Source organism: Andrena cerasifolii, chromosome 2 (genome assembly GCF_050908995.1).
Source record: "Andrena cerasifolii isolate SP2316 chromosome 2, iyAndCera1_principal, whole genome shotgun sequence".
Taxonomy (NCBI): domain Eukaryota; kingdom Metazoa; phylum Arthropoda; class Insecta; order Hymenoptera; family Andrenidae; genus Andrena; species Andrena cerasifolii.
This window is the reverse complement of record NC_135119.1, coordinates 3,539,377-3,554,706: the sequence shown is the minus strand read 5'-3', so window position 1 is coordinate 3,554,706 and position 15,330 is coordinate 3,539,377. Positions and strand designations below refer to the sequence as shown.

The 15,330-nt window shown below is 36.9% G+C and overlaps 1 protein-coding gene and 1 long non-coding RNA gene across 7 annotated transcripts in view; one reads left to right on the top strand and one right to left on the bottom strand.

Moving 5' to 3' along the window:
* LOC143378569 (uncharacterized) overlaps positions 1 to 15,330 on the bottom strand; it is a 123,903-nt gene that overhangs the window by 12,448 nt on the left and 96,125 nt on the right. The window lies entirely within an intron of this gene.
* The window catches only part of Ptp10d (Protein tyrosine phosphatase 10D), a 135,463-nt gene that overhangs the window by 104,690 nt on the left and 15,443 nt on the right, over positions 1 to 15,330 (top strand). For 4 of the 6 annotated variants that reach the window (XM_076830230.1, XM_076830228.1, XM_076830227.1 and 1 more), the window contains 6 exons: positions 81 to 350; positions 1,718 to 2,020; positions 2,662 to 2,937; positions 6,612 to 7,045; positions 8,751 to 9,128; positions 15,065 to 15,257. In XM_076830230.1, coding sequence (XP_076686345.1) covers positions 81 to 350; positions 1,718 to 2,020; positions 2,662 to 2,937; positions 6,612 to 7,045; positions 8,751 to 9,128; positions 15,065 to 15,257 — 1,854 coding nt within the window. The remainder of the gene's footprint in view (positions 1 to 80; positions 351 to 1,717; positions 2,021 to 2,661; positions 2,938 to 6,611; positions 7,046 to 8,750; positions 9,129 to 15,064; positions 15,258 to 15,330) is intronic. The other 2 variants (XM_076830231.1, XM_076830233.1) reach the window with 2 other exon arrangements.

Here is a 15,330-nt window from a genome sequence, read left to right as displayed (position 1 = left end):
CTTTTAAGAAACATGTCCTTTACAACATTGTTGTCGATCATGTTTCTTCTTCTGTGGTTAATATATGTATATAATTTCAGTGCCTCATCCACCAAAAAATTTAAGCATTGAGAGGGTATCAAACAACGCTGTGGTTGTTCACTGGGAAGCACCGACGGATTCGTTGTACTCCGAATTTTCAATTAGATATCAAACAGAAGACGACCCAAGATGGGTGAAGCTGCCTAGTGTCCGAGTAACGGACGCAGAAGTGGCAGATATGACGCCAGGGGAAAAATATACGATTCAAGTGAACACTGTGAGCTATGGAGTGGAAAGTCTTTATCCACTTCAAGTGAACCATACAGTTCGTAAGTAGACAGAAAATGTTTCATGCCCAATAGCACTATAGAGTTGCCTTAAGAAAATAATCACACCTATCAGTCATTCAAGTATTCGCCATCATTTGTTAAATAGAAAAAAATTTTAACTGGCATTATCTGCCGTATATTTTAGACTACCTAAACAACCGCTCACTACCAATTTCATTTCCAAGCTATTCACTGATTCCACAGTTTGACAGCCATCTGGACTTGCAACATTCAATAGTCGTTTCATATAAACCAACCCGCAAACCGTCTCTCACCATCACCCTCAGTTTTTGAGAAATTCGATTTTGAAAAAAACTGCAAATTTTCAACTTCGAACATGTTTTGTGTTGAAACAGTAATAGTTATTCGGTTGTTTGTTCCGTCGAATTATTCTATGAACCCTCCCGAATACAACATTTAAAAATTTTTAAACAATGATCAAAGGAAAAAGAACACCCAAAATGCACTCAATTTTGGAAATAAATTGAAAGATATCTGCAAAAATAAGGGTCTAGGAGAAAATCTGACTACTCCACGCGATGCAGCAGACATTTTTCCTTTGGAAAGCATCAACAGAAGTGGTAAGTCACGTTTCGTTTTCAATACAGAAGCGAAATAGTTTGGCAAAACGTGCGGCGTCGACAGTGGTTGTCAACTGCGGCGCGCGATACACGCCGCACGTTTTACCAAACTATTTCGCTTGTGTATTGAAAACAAAACGTGACTTACCACTTTTGTTGATGCTTTCCAAAGGAAAATTTTCTGCTGCATCACGTGGAGTAGTCAGATTTTCTCCTAGACCCTTAGTTTTGGAAATAAATTGAAAGATATCTGCAAAAATGAGTGCATTTCGGGTGTTCTTTTCCCTTTGATCGTTATTTAAACATATTTAAATGTTCATAATGCACAATAATTTATATCGCTGTATTCGGGAGGGTTTATAGAATAATTTGGCGGAATAAGCTACCGAATAACTATTACTGTTTCGACACTAAAGATGTTCAAAGTTGAAAATTTGCATTTTTTTTTCAAAATGGAATTTCTCAAAACCTGAGGGTGATGGTGAGAAACGGTTTGCGGGTTCGTTTTCAGCGAACGAAAACCTATAAGAAACGGCCGTTGAATGTTACAAGTCCGAAAAAAGTCAAATTTTGTCGAACTGTGTTCTTGTAAACCTGACAATTACATCTTGGAAACCGAATAGAGATTTTACAGTGGTACAATTTTATTGCTTGTAAACATGAAAAAGAATCGAATTCTTCAGTCCGCACGCGATAATAAAAAACTGTATTAAAAAAGAAACTATCTATTCAAATATCTTCATTTATACTTATTTTGTTTCGTTTATACTGTATAAATTCTTTTAGGTCCAAATTCAGTGCTGAACATCACTCCGATTATCGACTCCACAAACGTGACATTGGAGTGGCCGAGGCCAGAGGGTAGAATTGAAACCTACGTGGTAAAATGGTGGCCAGTAGATAACCCCGACGATGTACGTTCGAAAAATGTTACGGAGAGCAACGATGCATCCAGCACCCCGTTCGATGAAAATAGCATTCAGAAGGTTCTCGTGAACGACCTTATACCAGGTGTTCAATACTCCTTTACGATCTACACATTGTCGTACGGCTTGGTCAGCGATGTCACCAATCTGACAACCAGGACAAGTAAGTTGAATCACAAGCTTTGTTGAAAATTGTCACACATTACAAACAACAGCGTTTTTCGTTTTGAATCGACTACTTATCTGTTTTATTAACGAATTGCGCCTATGCATGAGTGCTAACACTTGTGAAAGAATTTGAATTCAGCACTAATCCAATATTACCAGAGTCACTTAATTTCTGATTTACTGGACGCATTTGTCATACGTAAAACCTATTTGCATTATACGTATACAAGTCGTACACCGAAGCTCACTTTACTGCATCTTGTGAAGCAATGCATAGCTTACTGTCAGTCCCACTTAATTCTAGCCTATTATGCGATCATCGTTCAGATCGAGTCTTAAAATTTTATTACAGTACATACTGCATAAATAATAAATATTGTGTATTTGAAACGAAACGTAATGAGTATAGCACAGAGTTCTGATAGTAAAAGCAGTTGATGAGATCACAGCAGTATTCACATCGCGTGAATTGTGTCCTTTGAACCTCCTGTTTCCTTCCGTACGTTTCTCAATTTATGGTTCAGACAATATATAAAGAAAATGGTTACTGTAAAGTCAGCTTGGATAGGGAACACGGTGACTAAAGTTACTTAAGAAAAGATCACGACCCAACAAACACGAGTCTGTCAAATCCAGTGCCACTGATCCAATCGGAGGTCGTTGTGGTGGTCGATCGAGAACAGCCGGATGCTCTGACGTTGAGGTACACACGGACACCCAAGTCGTCCAAGTTCGATTTGTATCGGTTCCGGATTAGCGATGAAAGCAACACGACGAAAGAGCGACTGGTCGACGACACCGACACTAAGGTCACCTTCACCGGCCTAACACCCGGTAAACTCTACAACGTGACTGTTTGGACTGTCAGCGATAACGTGGAGAGCAGACCTCTACTTAGGCAGGATCGACTTTGTGAGTATTGGCTATGGAAGAATAACGATTCACGGTGAAAATCCCCTGGGTACATGAGCACAAAAGCTGTTGATAGCAGAGAAATGGTAAAACCGCGTATCGTTTATTAGTTTGGTATTAACTGGAGCAGGAGATAAGAATATTTCAAGCATAAATTATAAGTTATATATTTCGGTATATAGAAGTTTCTTATTAATGCTTTGAACGACGTTGGCGTATCTTCACGCCGTGGGATTTCCATCCTGTGCAGGTCGTTGTTGTGTTTTAACGTGTAGTTTTTTTTTTAAAGTACCGAAAGTACTTTTCCGAGAGTTTCATAGTAGTATCAACTATAGATTGGCGAGATTCTTCTGATAAAAATGAGTCCAAACACGATCTCACTCGTACTATTGTCAAACACAGATGATGTACTTACCCTGATAACCATCTGTCTCCAGTCTGACATCAGATTGGTAGCAGGGTCTGGCTCTGGCATGAGAGCGCAGAGTCTGACGCCAGAACCGTAGCAGACGGCAGAATCTGCTGCGGATCTGACATCAGGCTCTGCACCTCAGAACGCACCCATCTGCGGACATAGACGACTACGGTTCTGATGTCAGATTCTGCTGCTCAGATCTGGCTATCAGGGTACATAAATACATGTAGTATGTTCAATTATTGGCCTACGGAATTCAAAATTCATTTGAAGTAGCCGCAATGAAATATTGTGTGTATGAGGGCATATTTGGACTCATTTTGAACGAAAAAGCTAGCACATCTATTCAAAAATATAGATGATCAATTTTTATTAGTATCGGGCATGTGTTCAAAATAGAGCTTTAAGTATTTGAATATTTCGAATAATTTCGAATACGAATCATGTCTTCGAATATTCGAATACGAATCATGTCTTCGAATATTCGAATACGAATCATGTCTTCGAATATTCGAATACGAATCATGTCTTCGAATATTCGAATACGAATCATGTCTTCGAATATTCGAATACGAATCATGTCTTCGAATATTCGAATACGAATCATGTCTTCGAATATTCGAATACGAATCATGTCTTCGAATATTCGAATACGAATCATGTCTTCGAATATTCGAATACGAATCATGTCTTCGAATATTCGAATAATTAGGAGTATTCGAATATTCGGAGTGATCGAATTTCGGATTGTACCGAACAGGAATCTGAACATGAAATATTTTCTCACACTTAATCGTGAAATTTTCTCATATTGGCCTTTAGAATCATTTGTTTTTCAGACGATACATTTTAAACTTGATTAATTTTTTATTAATTTATAAATTTTTAAACGAAAACAACCATCAGTTATTAGTATTATTATTCTAATTATTTTACAATCGTTATTCGAACAAATTATTCATATAAATGAGGATGAATTATTCGAATAAATACAAGGAATAATTTATTGCAAAGAGTAAATAATTAGTATTTAAATAAAATATTGTTCGAGAAAGATTGTTTTTGGGGAAGATGATTGCAACTTTTTCCCACCCGTGACGCCACCAGCACACGTGCCACTTGTTATCGGTGTGTTATAAAACATTTATATGTAACTACCAATTTCATACATTCCACAATTGAAAAATTCGCGCCCAATCCATTCTCACATGCGCACTCATGCAAAACCGCAGTACATGCGCTAGTGGCGCCATCTGCGCCGAGCTTTGCGGCATCTTCCCCAATATTTCCTCGAAACTATTGAAATAATGCCCAAAGTAGGTACTTTTTGAAAAACAAATAATTCTAGAAGCCAATTTGAAATGAATTTCACGATGAAGTGCAAACAAATATTTCATATTTAGATTACTCCAGATACTCCTAAGTATTCGAATTTTCGAATCTCGAATTCAAATTCTCTGGTATTCCGAATATTCGAATATTATTATATCTTGTAACAGTTCTAGTTCAAAACGCAGCGCAAACTAGATAACATTTTCTGGCAAAACTTGAAATGATATTTCCCCCAACCATGCGTCGCTCAAAGTGTTAATTTGACATTATTCACAGTTAAGCGTTATGTTGATATAATTTTCACTTTCTATCCCATACAAATTGAGTTATCGGTTTATAGTAGTGTATGGTTCTGGGAATCATACGTTTTTTACCTCCATAATTTTACCTTCATAAATTTTACCCTGTCGCGTGGCTTATGTCAATGTTTTTAAAGCGTACATTAAGACAGTACGCATTCCTATGAAATTCCACTTAAGAACGTGGTATATCTTCTTTTAGAACCAGCCTTGCAGCTTGTGGTGCTCTACGTCGTGTATTAAAATGTAATTAACAAGTGAAACTGGAAAGATAATAAAGTGTTTGTCAAGCACAATTTTTTTAATTTTTATATAAGTTACTTCAAATTAATATTGTATCTGGATTTTCCAATCGAATTGTTTCCTGTAAAGTTTTTATTACACCAGCTTATAATCTGTATCTTGTGATTTATTAGTTAGATAGTACGGGATTTTTTTTTGTGGCTTATCAGATTTGGTATCTTATGAGTTTATCACATAAAAGTGCTAATTTTATGGAAACGTGATGAACTTTCGCCTTATGTTATGAAAAGAATATGGTGTCCTACCTAATGTATTCATATTTAAAGATGGTTTCCTTTTATCTGCTATAGTATAATATACTAGTGAAAGCATTTAAATAGTGGATCATATTTTTAAATTATGTATTTTAAATTCTCACTCGAAGAATTGATTTTGTAATATTTTTTAGTTGTGTTACCATTTCTGACAAACACAAGTCATAAAGTTTTGCTTAATCGAATATTTTCAACAAGACAATCATCCGTATATCTTGTTTTCCCGACACGCGTGTATAAAATTGTGATAAAGTTGATCAGGATTTATTCAACAAATAAGAATACAAACCATTCCGACGCAACACGTTCCAAGAAGTAGTATATATTTATATTACAGGATGTTATTTATAGCATACTGTAATTAATAATACGAAATGAATGATTTTGAATAATAATTTTATAATATTCCTTTTTAATAATAATATTTACTACTAAAAGGCTTATATCATTTAATAGCATCGAACATTTCTTAGAGTTCTTCGAATATACAGAGGTATTTAATTAATTTAATGTTAATGAGACACAAACATATCTCGTAAATAGTATTCATATTAAATCCTTCATTAAACCTTAGAGGAACTAGTTGCACCTTGCAAATAAGATGCTTATTCTACATAAATTAAACAATTTTCTTAATTTTTGAGTTTTAAAATCAAATAATATCATCTTTAGAACATCTTGTATGATTAGATTGTACAAATGAAATAAATTTTGTTTGACGAAATTTTACTATTTAGTACCTATCCACCTTCGCATAGTTCGCATAGAGATAAACCATAAAGCTGGTAATCCACCGGGAAGCTAAGCTATGCTATGCGATGCTATGTTTTAACGTAGCTTTTGGTGGAAACGGTTCCATAGTAATGTATTGAAGCTAATTTCTTTAAAACATAGCATAGCATAACATAGCATCACATAGCTTAGCTCAGCTACCCGGTGGATTCCCGGCTTAATCCTTGCATAATCAAACAAAGCAGACAAAACTCAATTCCCCACAAATAGGTTACGAACCTTAAGTTTAGTCCTGAATGGGAGTTAATAATTACAATCCACCGTGAAACTTGGTTTCAGATCCTGAGCCAATTACAGCTATTCAGGCGATAGACATCAATGACACAAGAATCACACTAACTTGGGATATCCCGCGCGGGCAGCACGACGCCTTCGAAGTGCAATACATAAACACAGACGGAAATCTAATTCAGAACATTACGTCAGTCCATCTAATAACCATATCCGACTTAAAGCCTCATAGAAATTACACTTTCACACTGGTGGTACGTTCTGGCACAGCATCCTCTTATCTCAGAGTGTCAAACCCTCTGAGCGCTAGCTTCACCACTAGTGAGTCCTATCCCGGCAAGGTGGAAAAGTTTCATCCTACAGACATCCAGCCAAGTGACATCAGCTTTGAGTGGTCTCTACCTAGCCAAGAGCAGAATGGTATCATCACGAAGTACACGATCACATATGGGCTGGACGTAAGTCTAAGCAGACTTTTTTTGGTAATTTCAATGTATTTTACTTCAGAGGATTTGAGTTAGTTATACTGTTCCATCATCTTCAAATAATTTAAAATGCATATTATTCTGGCGATAGTAGGTAGGATTATTAGGAAATTGCATAATTTAACTACTTCATCGGCTAGTAAGGCAACAAACTGCTTTTAGATCTCTATGTTGTATAGAGGGTGATTCATAAATTCATGCCAATACTTCAGGGGGTAAATCTACACAATAATATAAGTAAAAACGTCGTATGAACATATGTCCTACATACCTTAGTTTTTGAGTTATGAATGATTACAGAAAACATTCCAACGTACTGCACGCCGTAGCGCAGCGAAGTCCAGGTGGGCGGTCCGAGAGCGCTAGCATTCATAGCGTCTTCGTGCTGCGTGGAAGGGGGTGCTCGAAGCCAATGATGCGGCGGGCATGCCACCTAAAGGTGAAGTTCCACGGCGCGTGCTCGGCGAGTCGGCTCGGCTCGCCCAGGTTCGGCGAGACGGCTTGGTGAGCGCGAGTTAGCGAGCCACGCGCCGTGGAATTTCACCTTAAGGGTACGAGCCTACACGCGCATTACTAAAGTTTTCCCTATCCGTTGCATGCCCACCGCTTCGTTGGCTTCGAGCACCCCCTTCCACGCAGCACGTAGAAGACGCTATGAATGCTAGCGTCCTCGGACCGCCCACCTGGACTTCGCTGCCGTAGCGTATTGAGTTCCGCACTCGCTGGAAAATACCAGAAATTCTTCCAGTAGTCTCAGATCCATTTTGTATCCTTTCTCGCAGATCGCGCATATTATTCACTTGCCTTGAGCATTACAAATACTTGAACGTCTAATGGGTTGATTAATTAAAGAACATATTCTTTAATCATCCTTAACTCAAAAACTAAGGTATCCCTAGCAGCGTTTAGTGTTGGCATTTTGATGGCCAACTAATTCCCAACTTGGCGATACTGTGGGCCAACCAGAAATGCTACTAGGGATGCAGGTTCATATGACGTTTTTTATTTTAGTGTCTAGATTCACACCCTGAAGTATTGACATGCATTTATGACTCACCCTGTGTAATTCTTCTAAGCTCTTCAGCCAAGTCTTCTCCTTCTTGTTTCAAACAGTACCCTATTTATCTAGACCCATCTGTTTAATTACGAAATTCAGTGACCGAACGAATCTGCAATTTCCACTGAAATTTGTAACTTCGAGACAAATATGGCTCTTCTACTTACGAATGCCAATTAACATCAAAGTGATTGTGACTCATGTGCGTGCCACACCTCGCTTTATACAATGTGAGTCACCTAACTCTACCACTTTAAATTATAAGCTGTCTCTAATATGAAAAAATGTTTCACACAAAAGTTGTATCGTATCAAGGGAGGGAGGAGTGGTACAATCTAGTAATTACTCTTTTGTTTGCCCCCTCAATTCAAAAGGTGGTTAATTGTAGTTTAATTTTACAAGTAATTTAAAGTGGGAGAGTTAAATGACTCAGCCTGTATACGTCACGTAAAAATAGAATCTTTAAAGCTTTCTGAATAGAAAAAGCTCCCTGTCAGTGAAATTAAAGATCAAATTCGTAATGGTATCAATGGTCAAAACTGAAAGCAATATATTAGAGAAAGAATATTTAAAAAATTATCGTAATTATATTGCATAAATAAGGCCAGCCTAAATTGACACGATGCCTTCATCTACTGCCATTAGGGATCGGCCCACACTCAGACGCAAGACTTCGGACCAGGCGAGTACCGCGGCGTCATCAAGTTTCTTATACCAGGAAAGACGTACATATTTCGCATCCAAGCCCAGACAAAGATTGGTTTTGGGCCCGAAGCAGTTTGGAAGCAAAAAATGCCAATTCTGGCACCGCCAAAACCACCCACTCAAGTAGTGCCGACAGAAGTTTGCAGAAGCAGCACGACAATTCAGATTCGCTTCAGAAAGAACTACTTCAGTGAACAGAACGGCGCAGTGACGTCTTATACGATCATCGTGGCCGAGGATGACAGTAAAAATGCATCTGGTCTAGAAATGCCCAGCTGGAGAGATGTCCAGGCATACAGCATCTGGCCCCCGTATCAGGTGAGAGTCTGATATCCGTCATTTTCTACACACTGCCGCTTAAGGGGGAACCTGGTTTAGAACGCTGGAAACACGGCGATTTTTTAAGAATTATTTCCTCGACAAATATAAAGCGAATCTTTTCAAAACTTTAAGGTTGTTTTGCTGTATATTCGGGATTTTTTTTTAAATTCTTCGCAATGAAATTCTCTATCGATCTGCCCGGCCGAAATTTTGAATTTCGTTGATAATTTTTTTATATTTAGCGAATTGTACAGCACTTCTCGAAGATCAGTATCTGTGGGCTTTTCTGGCCGCCTGTTCCAAATTTAAAGTCAGATTTTCGAAGTTGAATATAAAAATTAAATATACAAAAATTAGCAACGAAATTCAAAATATTGTCCAGACAGATCGATAGAGAATTTAATTGCGAAGAATTTCAAAAAGGAATGGCCAAATTTTCTGAAAAATTACGACCTGTAGGGTGATTTGAACAAAAAATGTCATTATGTACCACTGTGCGGCTGGTCAGAACGCAAAGGATCCGGAAGATCGTGGGTTCGGATCCCATCACCCGATGCCCTCTCCTTTTTTTTGTGGCTCCCGAAAACATAGGAATTAGAAAACCTATTCCTACACATGTATTTGTTTCATTGGTGATACATATCACACAGTACAGCTCTGATATGTAACTCATTCTTCATATGCAAGATATCCCCTTGTTTTGAATGATTTATGAGATTAGAAAAACAAAACGCAGATAAAGTAATAAATTCTACTGCTGTGACACATTAAACGAGCATATATTGTCATTCTTCGATGAGATAAAAAAATGGGTTACCTCACAGTCAGCCACGTCCGTCTTGCAGATTTTGTTCAACGCCTGAGTACAAATATTTGTGACAGAAAGACTACAGATTTGATACAGGATTTGCTATATTCGATGATTAAAGCAGACTGACAGCAGAAAGCCAACAGATTGTGCTGCCTTAACCTGCGAGCAGATTGGCGGGGCAGGGTCTGCTGATACAATTTAATGGCAGAAATCGATCAGATTCTGTGCAACGCGATTTGGGGGCAAATAGGCAGCAGGATCTACTCGGTATCTGCCGCCAATCAGCTGTCAGATCCTGACACCAGGATCTGACCACAGAACCATAGTTAAGGGGAGGTTCTGGTCTGAAAGTCAATTTTTTTATTTCATTTTTCAAATGTTCAGTCTTTTAGGAATACGCGTTTAAAAGGATTTGTTGAAATTTGTAAAATTCCCGAAGTTATAGGCATTTGAGTAGAGGCTAATGCATGGGCAACACCCGGCCACTCGGCACTCACGTAAAACTTTAAACGCGTTTTTCTCGAAACAGTGTTCTCAAAACGGTGGGCGCTGTATCTCCAAAAATTATTATCCGATTCGACTGAAACTTTTTTTACTTTGAAGAATATACTTCTGGCGAGGGGGGGGGGGGGCACCAGAAAAAATACAAAAAACTGAAAATTTATAATTTTCAAAGGCGTTGGAAGGATGAGAAATATAGGGAAAAAGTGATTTTAAACTTCAAGTGTCGTTATTTTCTAAAAAAAATATCATTTTTAAAATTTTTTTGCCCTCCCCACCCTAGCCAGAAGTATATTCTTTAAAATAAGAAAAGTTTGAGTCGAATCGGATAATAACTTTTGAGGATACAGGTCCCACCGATTTTGATCAATTTTTTGACGCCTTGACTTTAACGACTCCCCACTGCCGTCTGTAATAATTAATTATAAAACAAAAAATATATTTCTATAATATAAGATATCCTTAATACAATGCAAAACGTCCCATTAAATTATATACAGTAGTTTTCCTTTAATTAATTCCGAAAGATCACCTATTTTTGGGGGCTCTAGACCGGAACCTCCCCTTAAATGCGGACATAGTAGGCCCCGAATCTAACGCAAGATCTACTCGAATCTGTTGCCAATCTGCTGGCATACTGCGGTCAGTTTGTTTACTGGGCTATAAATCAGTACCTATACTTATAAATTGCTGCAAAGAAGAATTGAATTTTACATCTTCTATGAAAAGTACATACCTACTCTTATGTTACTATAAAAGTCAATTAACTATAATTAATATGACGTTCACATTTTTGTTATTATTTTTCTATAACCAATTCGCAATTTTTTGGAAATAAATAACAAAGAGTAACTGAAATAAAGTACCTGTTACGGAATAAAAATAATTAACGAAAAGTTTAAATACCGTTGAACCAGTAAAATATTTTAGTCATCAATATCCCAACATTCCTTCCTGCTATTTAATCTGAAATACTTTATTATGAGTGTTGGTATCAAGACAAAAAATAACACAATTGTTTACAGTGAAATGTTTTATTCGCTAATCGAGTAATCAAGTGCAACTTGTCACTGGCACGCGAACGATATTGCAATAGAGATGTAAACTAATTAATGCAGTGTATTTCGCAGAGTGACTCGTTAACTTGCACGACCACGGGCGAGTAACGCAAACAGCGGAGAAATACGTGCACTCGAGACTACGCATAAGCAATCACGTTCTCGCAATTGTTACATTACGTGTAATCCAGACGCAATAGTTGATCGCAGAATGCGCGTGATCCTAGGTGTCCTCAGTGCAAGCAGTCGCCAATACCCAGCTATCTTAACAGTGATCCGTTTAGAGACCAATCTGTCAGCGTCCTTGTGCCATATAAAAATAATTATGAAATCGTAACGTTTAATATTACAATTGCTATTCTAATTGAATAAAGCGGCAAGTGTGCAAAGATTGTGATAAATAAACGAAGTACGGACACGTGCATGTAAGAAGTTGTTCTTGAAGTGGGCATCATGATGTGGAACATGTGATTTGCTGTAGAGTTTCATGTGATCGTGTATGTGTTTTGGGTAGAAGTTATAAGATTTTTTTAACGAAAGATCGTGGAAGTTAGTGGACAATTGAATTAAAATATCTTGTGACCATTACTTACCTTGTGAATGGTAACTATAAATGGCACCAGGCCAACTGCAACGGTTGCCCGCACTGTGCTAAATATGGGATAGCTTTCAGCACATATATTCCTTCAGTTTCTTTAATGTAAACGTACTTACATGTGCGTAGGCGTTGATATGTTTACTAAATTGGACCATGAATATTCTAGAGAACATGATTTCCAAAGCTGGGAGATTGTTTACACAGGTGACGAATGATAAAGCTTCTTTTCTATAGAATATTACTACTGTTAATTCGCTAAATTGATGGTAGACTCCAATAATTCATCTATAGGGAAATTAAGGGGGTCTTCTAGTGTAACGCAGCATTTTCTTTGCGTTCTTTAGGAATTTTTTATGAGGAGCTGGTAAAAGTTATTGCTACCCGGTTTATTTCTACATACTTAGCTATATTTCGATTACATTTTCAATTTTTTTTTAGCACGAAAAGATTAAAATTAACGCAAGTGGACCACTTTGTAGTTGCTCTTGGAAAAAATGGTGTTCATACGGTGGCCACTATTGGGCGGTTTCTGATCATCTGACACAAAAAATTCAAATGGATTCCTTATCTGTATGTCCTTGGCTATAGCCGGTACTAGAATGAAAGAAAGATATTGAAAATTGTTTAATTTTTTTCATTCTGACAGCCTCAAAAAGACGAAAATCGAAACTCAATCTTCAAAGTGCTGTCATTTTTTAAATTTTCAATATCTTTCTTCCATTCTGGTACCGGTTATAGCCAAGGACATACAGATTAGGAATCCTTCTGAATTTTTTGTTTCAGATGATCAGAAACCGTCCAATAGTGGCCACCGTATGAACACCGCTTTTTTTCAAAAGCAACTACAAAGTGGTCCACTTGAGTTAATTTTAATCTTTTCGTGCTAAAAAAAATTGAAAATGTAATCGAAATATAGCTAAGTATGTAGAAATAAACTGGGTAGCAATAACTTTTACAAGCTCCTCATAAAAAATTCCGAAAAAACGCAATGAAACTGCTTCGTTACACTAGAAGACCCCCTTAAATGTACTAGAAACAAAAAATAATAATATGCGTAGTAAAAAATATTTAAAATTATCATTTTGTGAATGAATACAACATCAGTCACTTAAACGCCAAGTAGGTACGTAGTTACTTCCTGTACGCCTTATTAAAAGTTTCTGATGAGTAATTTTCTTATGACGGGAAACATTTTACGACCATAGTACATATATCATGTAATCCTAATGAAAATAAACGCGTTAAAGTATTTGCGCGGCTTCGTGTGCATGTTCAAGGATAAGCTCGATGGATGTGTAAAAAAGTATATAGGTATTACGATGTGATTCTTATTATTGCTGCTAAGATACATTCCTGTTTCATCAGAAAGTGATTCAGTTCCTAGTAATTCTAATTTGAAATGCAACTGACGACGTACTAATCGGATATAAGAAATTATTAATCGAACTGATAGTAAGTGCAAACGATATATGTATTCTGCATCAGATCTTCATAAACGTATCAGCAATGGGTTGACAAGATGCTCTTGATGAAAATAAGCCTAAACCGGACCTCATTTGGCCTAATTTGAATCATACATGATGTACAATTTGTTCATTAAATTCTGAAGTGATTCGAGCTAAACCTACATTATGTATATGTATGATTAAATGTACCCTGAATAAGGGTGTATACTATACATATTTGGGCTCACTTTCATCAGGAAAATATCGCCCATCCATTGCTGGTGCTCTTATAAAAATCTGGTAGAAAAAATAGACGTTTAAGCTTTCATTACACTGTCCAACAAAATTGAACTTTTTTTCTGTTCTGTAACATTCAGTATAGGTTCTTATAGATTTTTCTTATAGATTTTTGTGCGCTGAAAACGAATTCGTAAACCGTTTATCGCCATCACCCTCAGTTTTCGAGAAATTCGATTTTGAAAAAAAAATGCAAATTTTCGACTTTGAACATCTTTTGTGTTCAAACGATAATAGTTATTCGATTGCATTGTCTGTCAAATTATTCTATGAAACCTAGTGAATACAACGATATAAGTTATGATTGAATTATAAGCATTTAAATATGTTTAAACAACGATCAAAGGGGAAAGGACACCCGAAATGCACCAATTTTTGCAGATATCTTGCTATATATTTTGAAAACTAAGGGTCTACGAGAAAATCTGACTACTCCACGCGACGCAACAGACATTTTTCCATCGGAAAGCATAAACAGAGGTTATAAGTCACGTTTTGTGTTCAATACAGAAGCGAAATAATTTGGCAAAACGTGCGGCGTCGACAGTGGTTGTCAACTGCGGCGCGCGATACACTGCCGCTCAGCGTTACAGAACCGCGTAACGCGCATTTTAAAATGCCCATATTTTTGACAATTAGACCATGAAGGGGAAGGATAGAACTATATTCTATTTTTCTTCAGATTTTTCCAAATCGCGCCCGTTGTTAAAAAACTGCATTTGTTTAAAATAATTGCACAAAAATGGTTAAAAAAATTGTTTCTGATACTGAAATAATTTTTTCTTAAAACTTCAATGTCTTTTCTACAAATCACCGTAAACCTCATCTCCATCCGTTTACTACTTCCATAGTTATAATTTATTGAAAAAAAGTTAGCACTTACCTTCAAACAGCTGTAAAATCGACATTTTTCAAAATTGTCAAAAATCATTCGAGATATGTTTATATATCCCTAAAGACTACAACATATTCAAATTTCAGCCACATCCAAAATGTTACTCCAAAAAGTGTCCGATTTCGCGTGGAATGTCTCAGCTATTAAAATTTTACACACGTCGTGGATTTTTGGGTGGTGCAATAAATGTTTCTAGTAGTGTATATCTCGTGGACGATTTTTTTAAATATATCGATGTCATATTCTAAATCAAACGATAAAGATTTTGCAGTTGTTAACAATGCTTTCATCCGTTTACTTGATGAAATGTTTTATGTTTTATGCGCAGGTGATGGATCCTTACTATCCCTTCAAAAATGGATCCGTGGAGGACTTCACAATTGGTGGCGAAAATTGCGACAATAAGAATGGATACTGCAATGGGCCCCTGAAATCTGGTTCCACCTACAAAGTCAAAGTTCGAGCATTCACCGCCCCGGATAAATTCACGGACACCAGTTACAGTTTTCCAATTCAAACAGGTGAGAACAACCACGTGAAACGCTAACTTTAAACAACTCTTCAATTCTGCTTTCTTCACAACCGTTTAATATT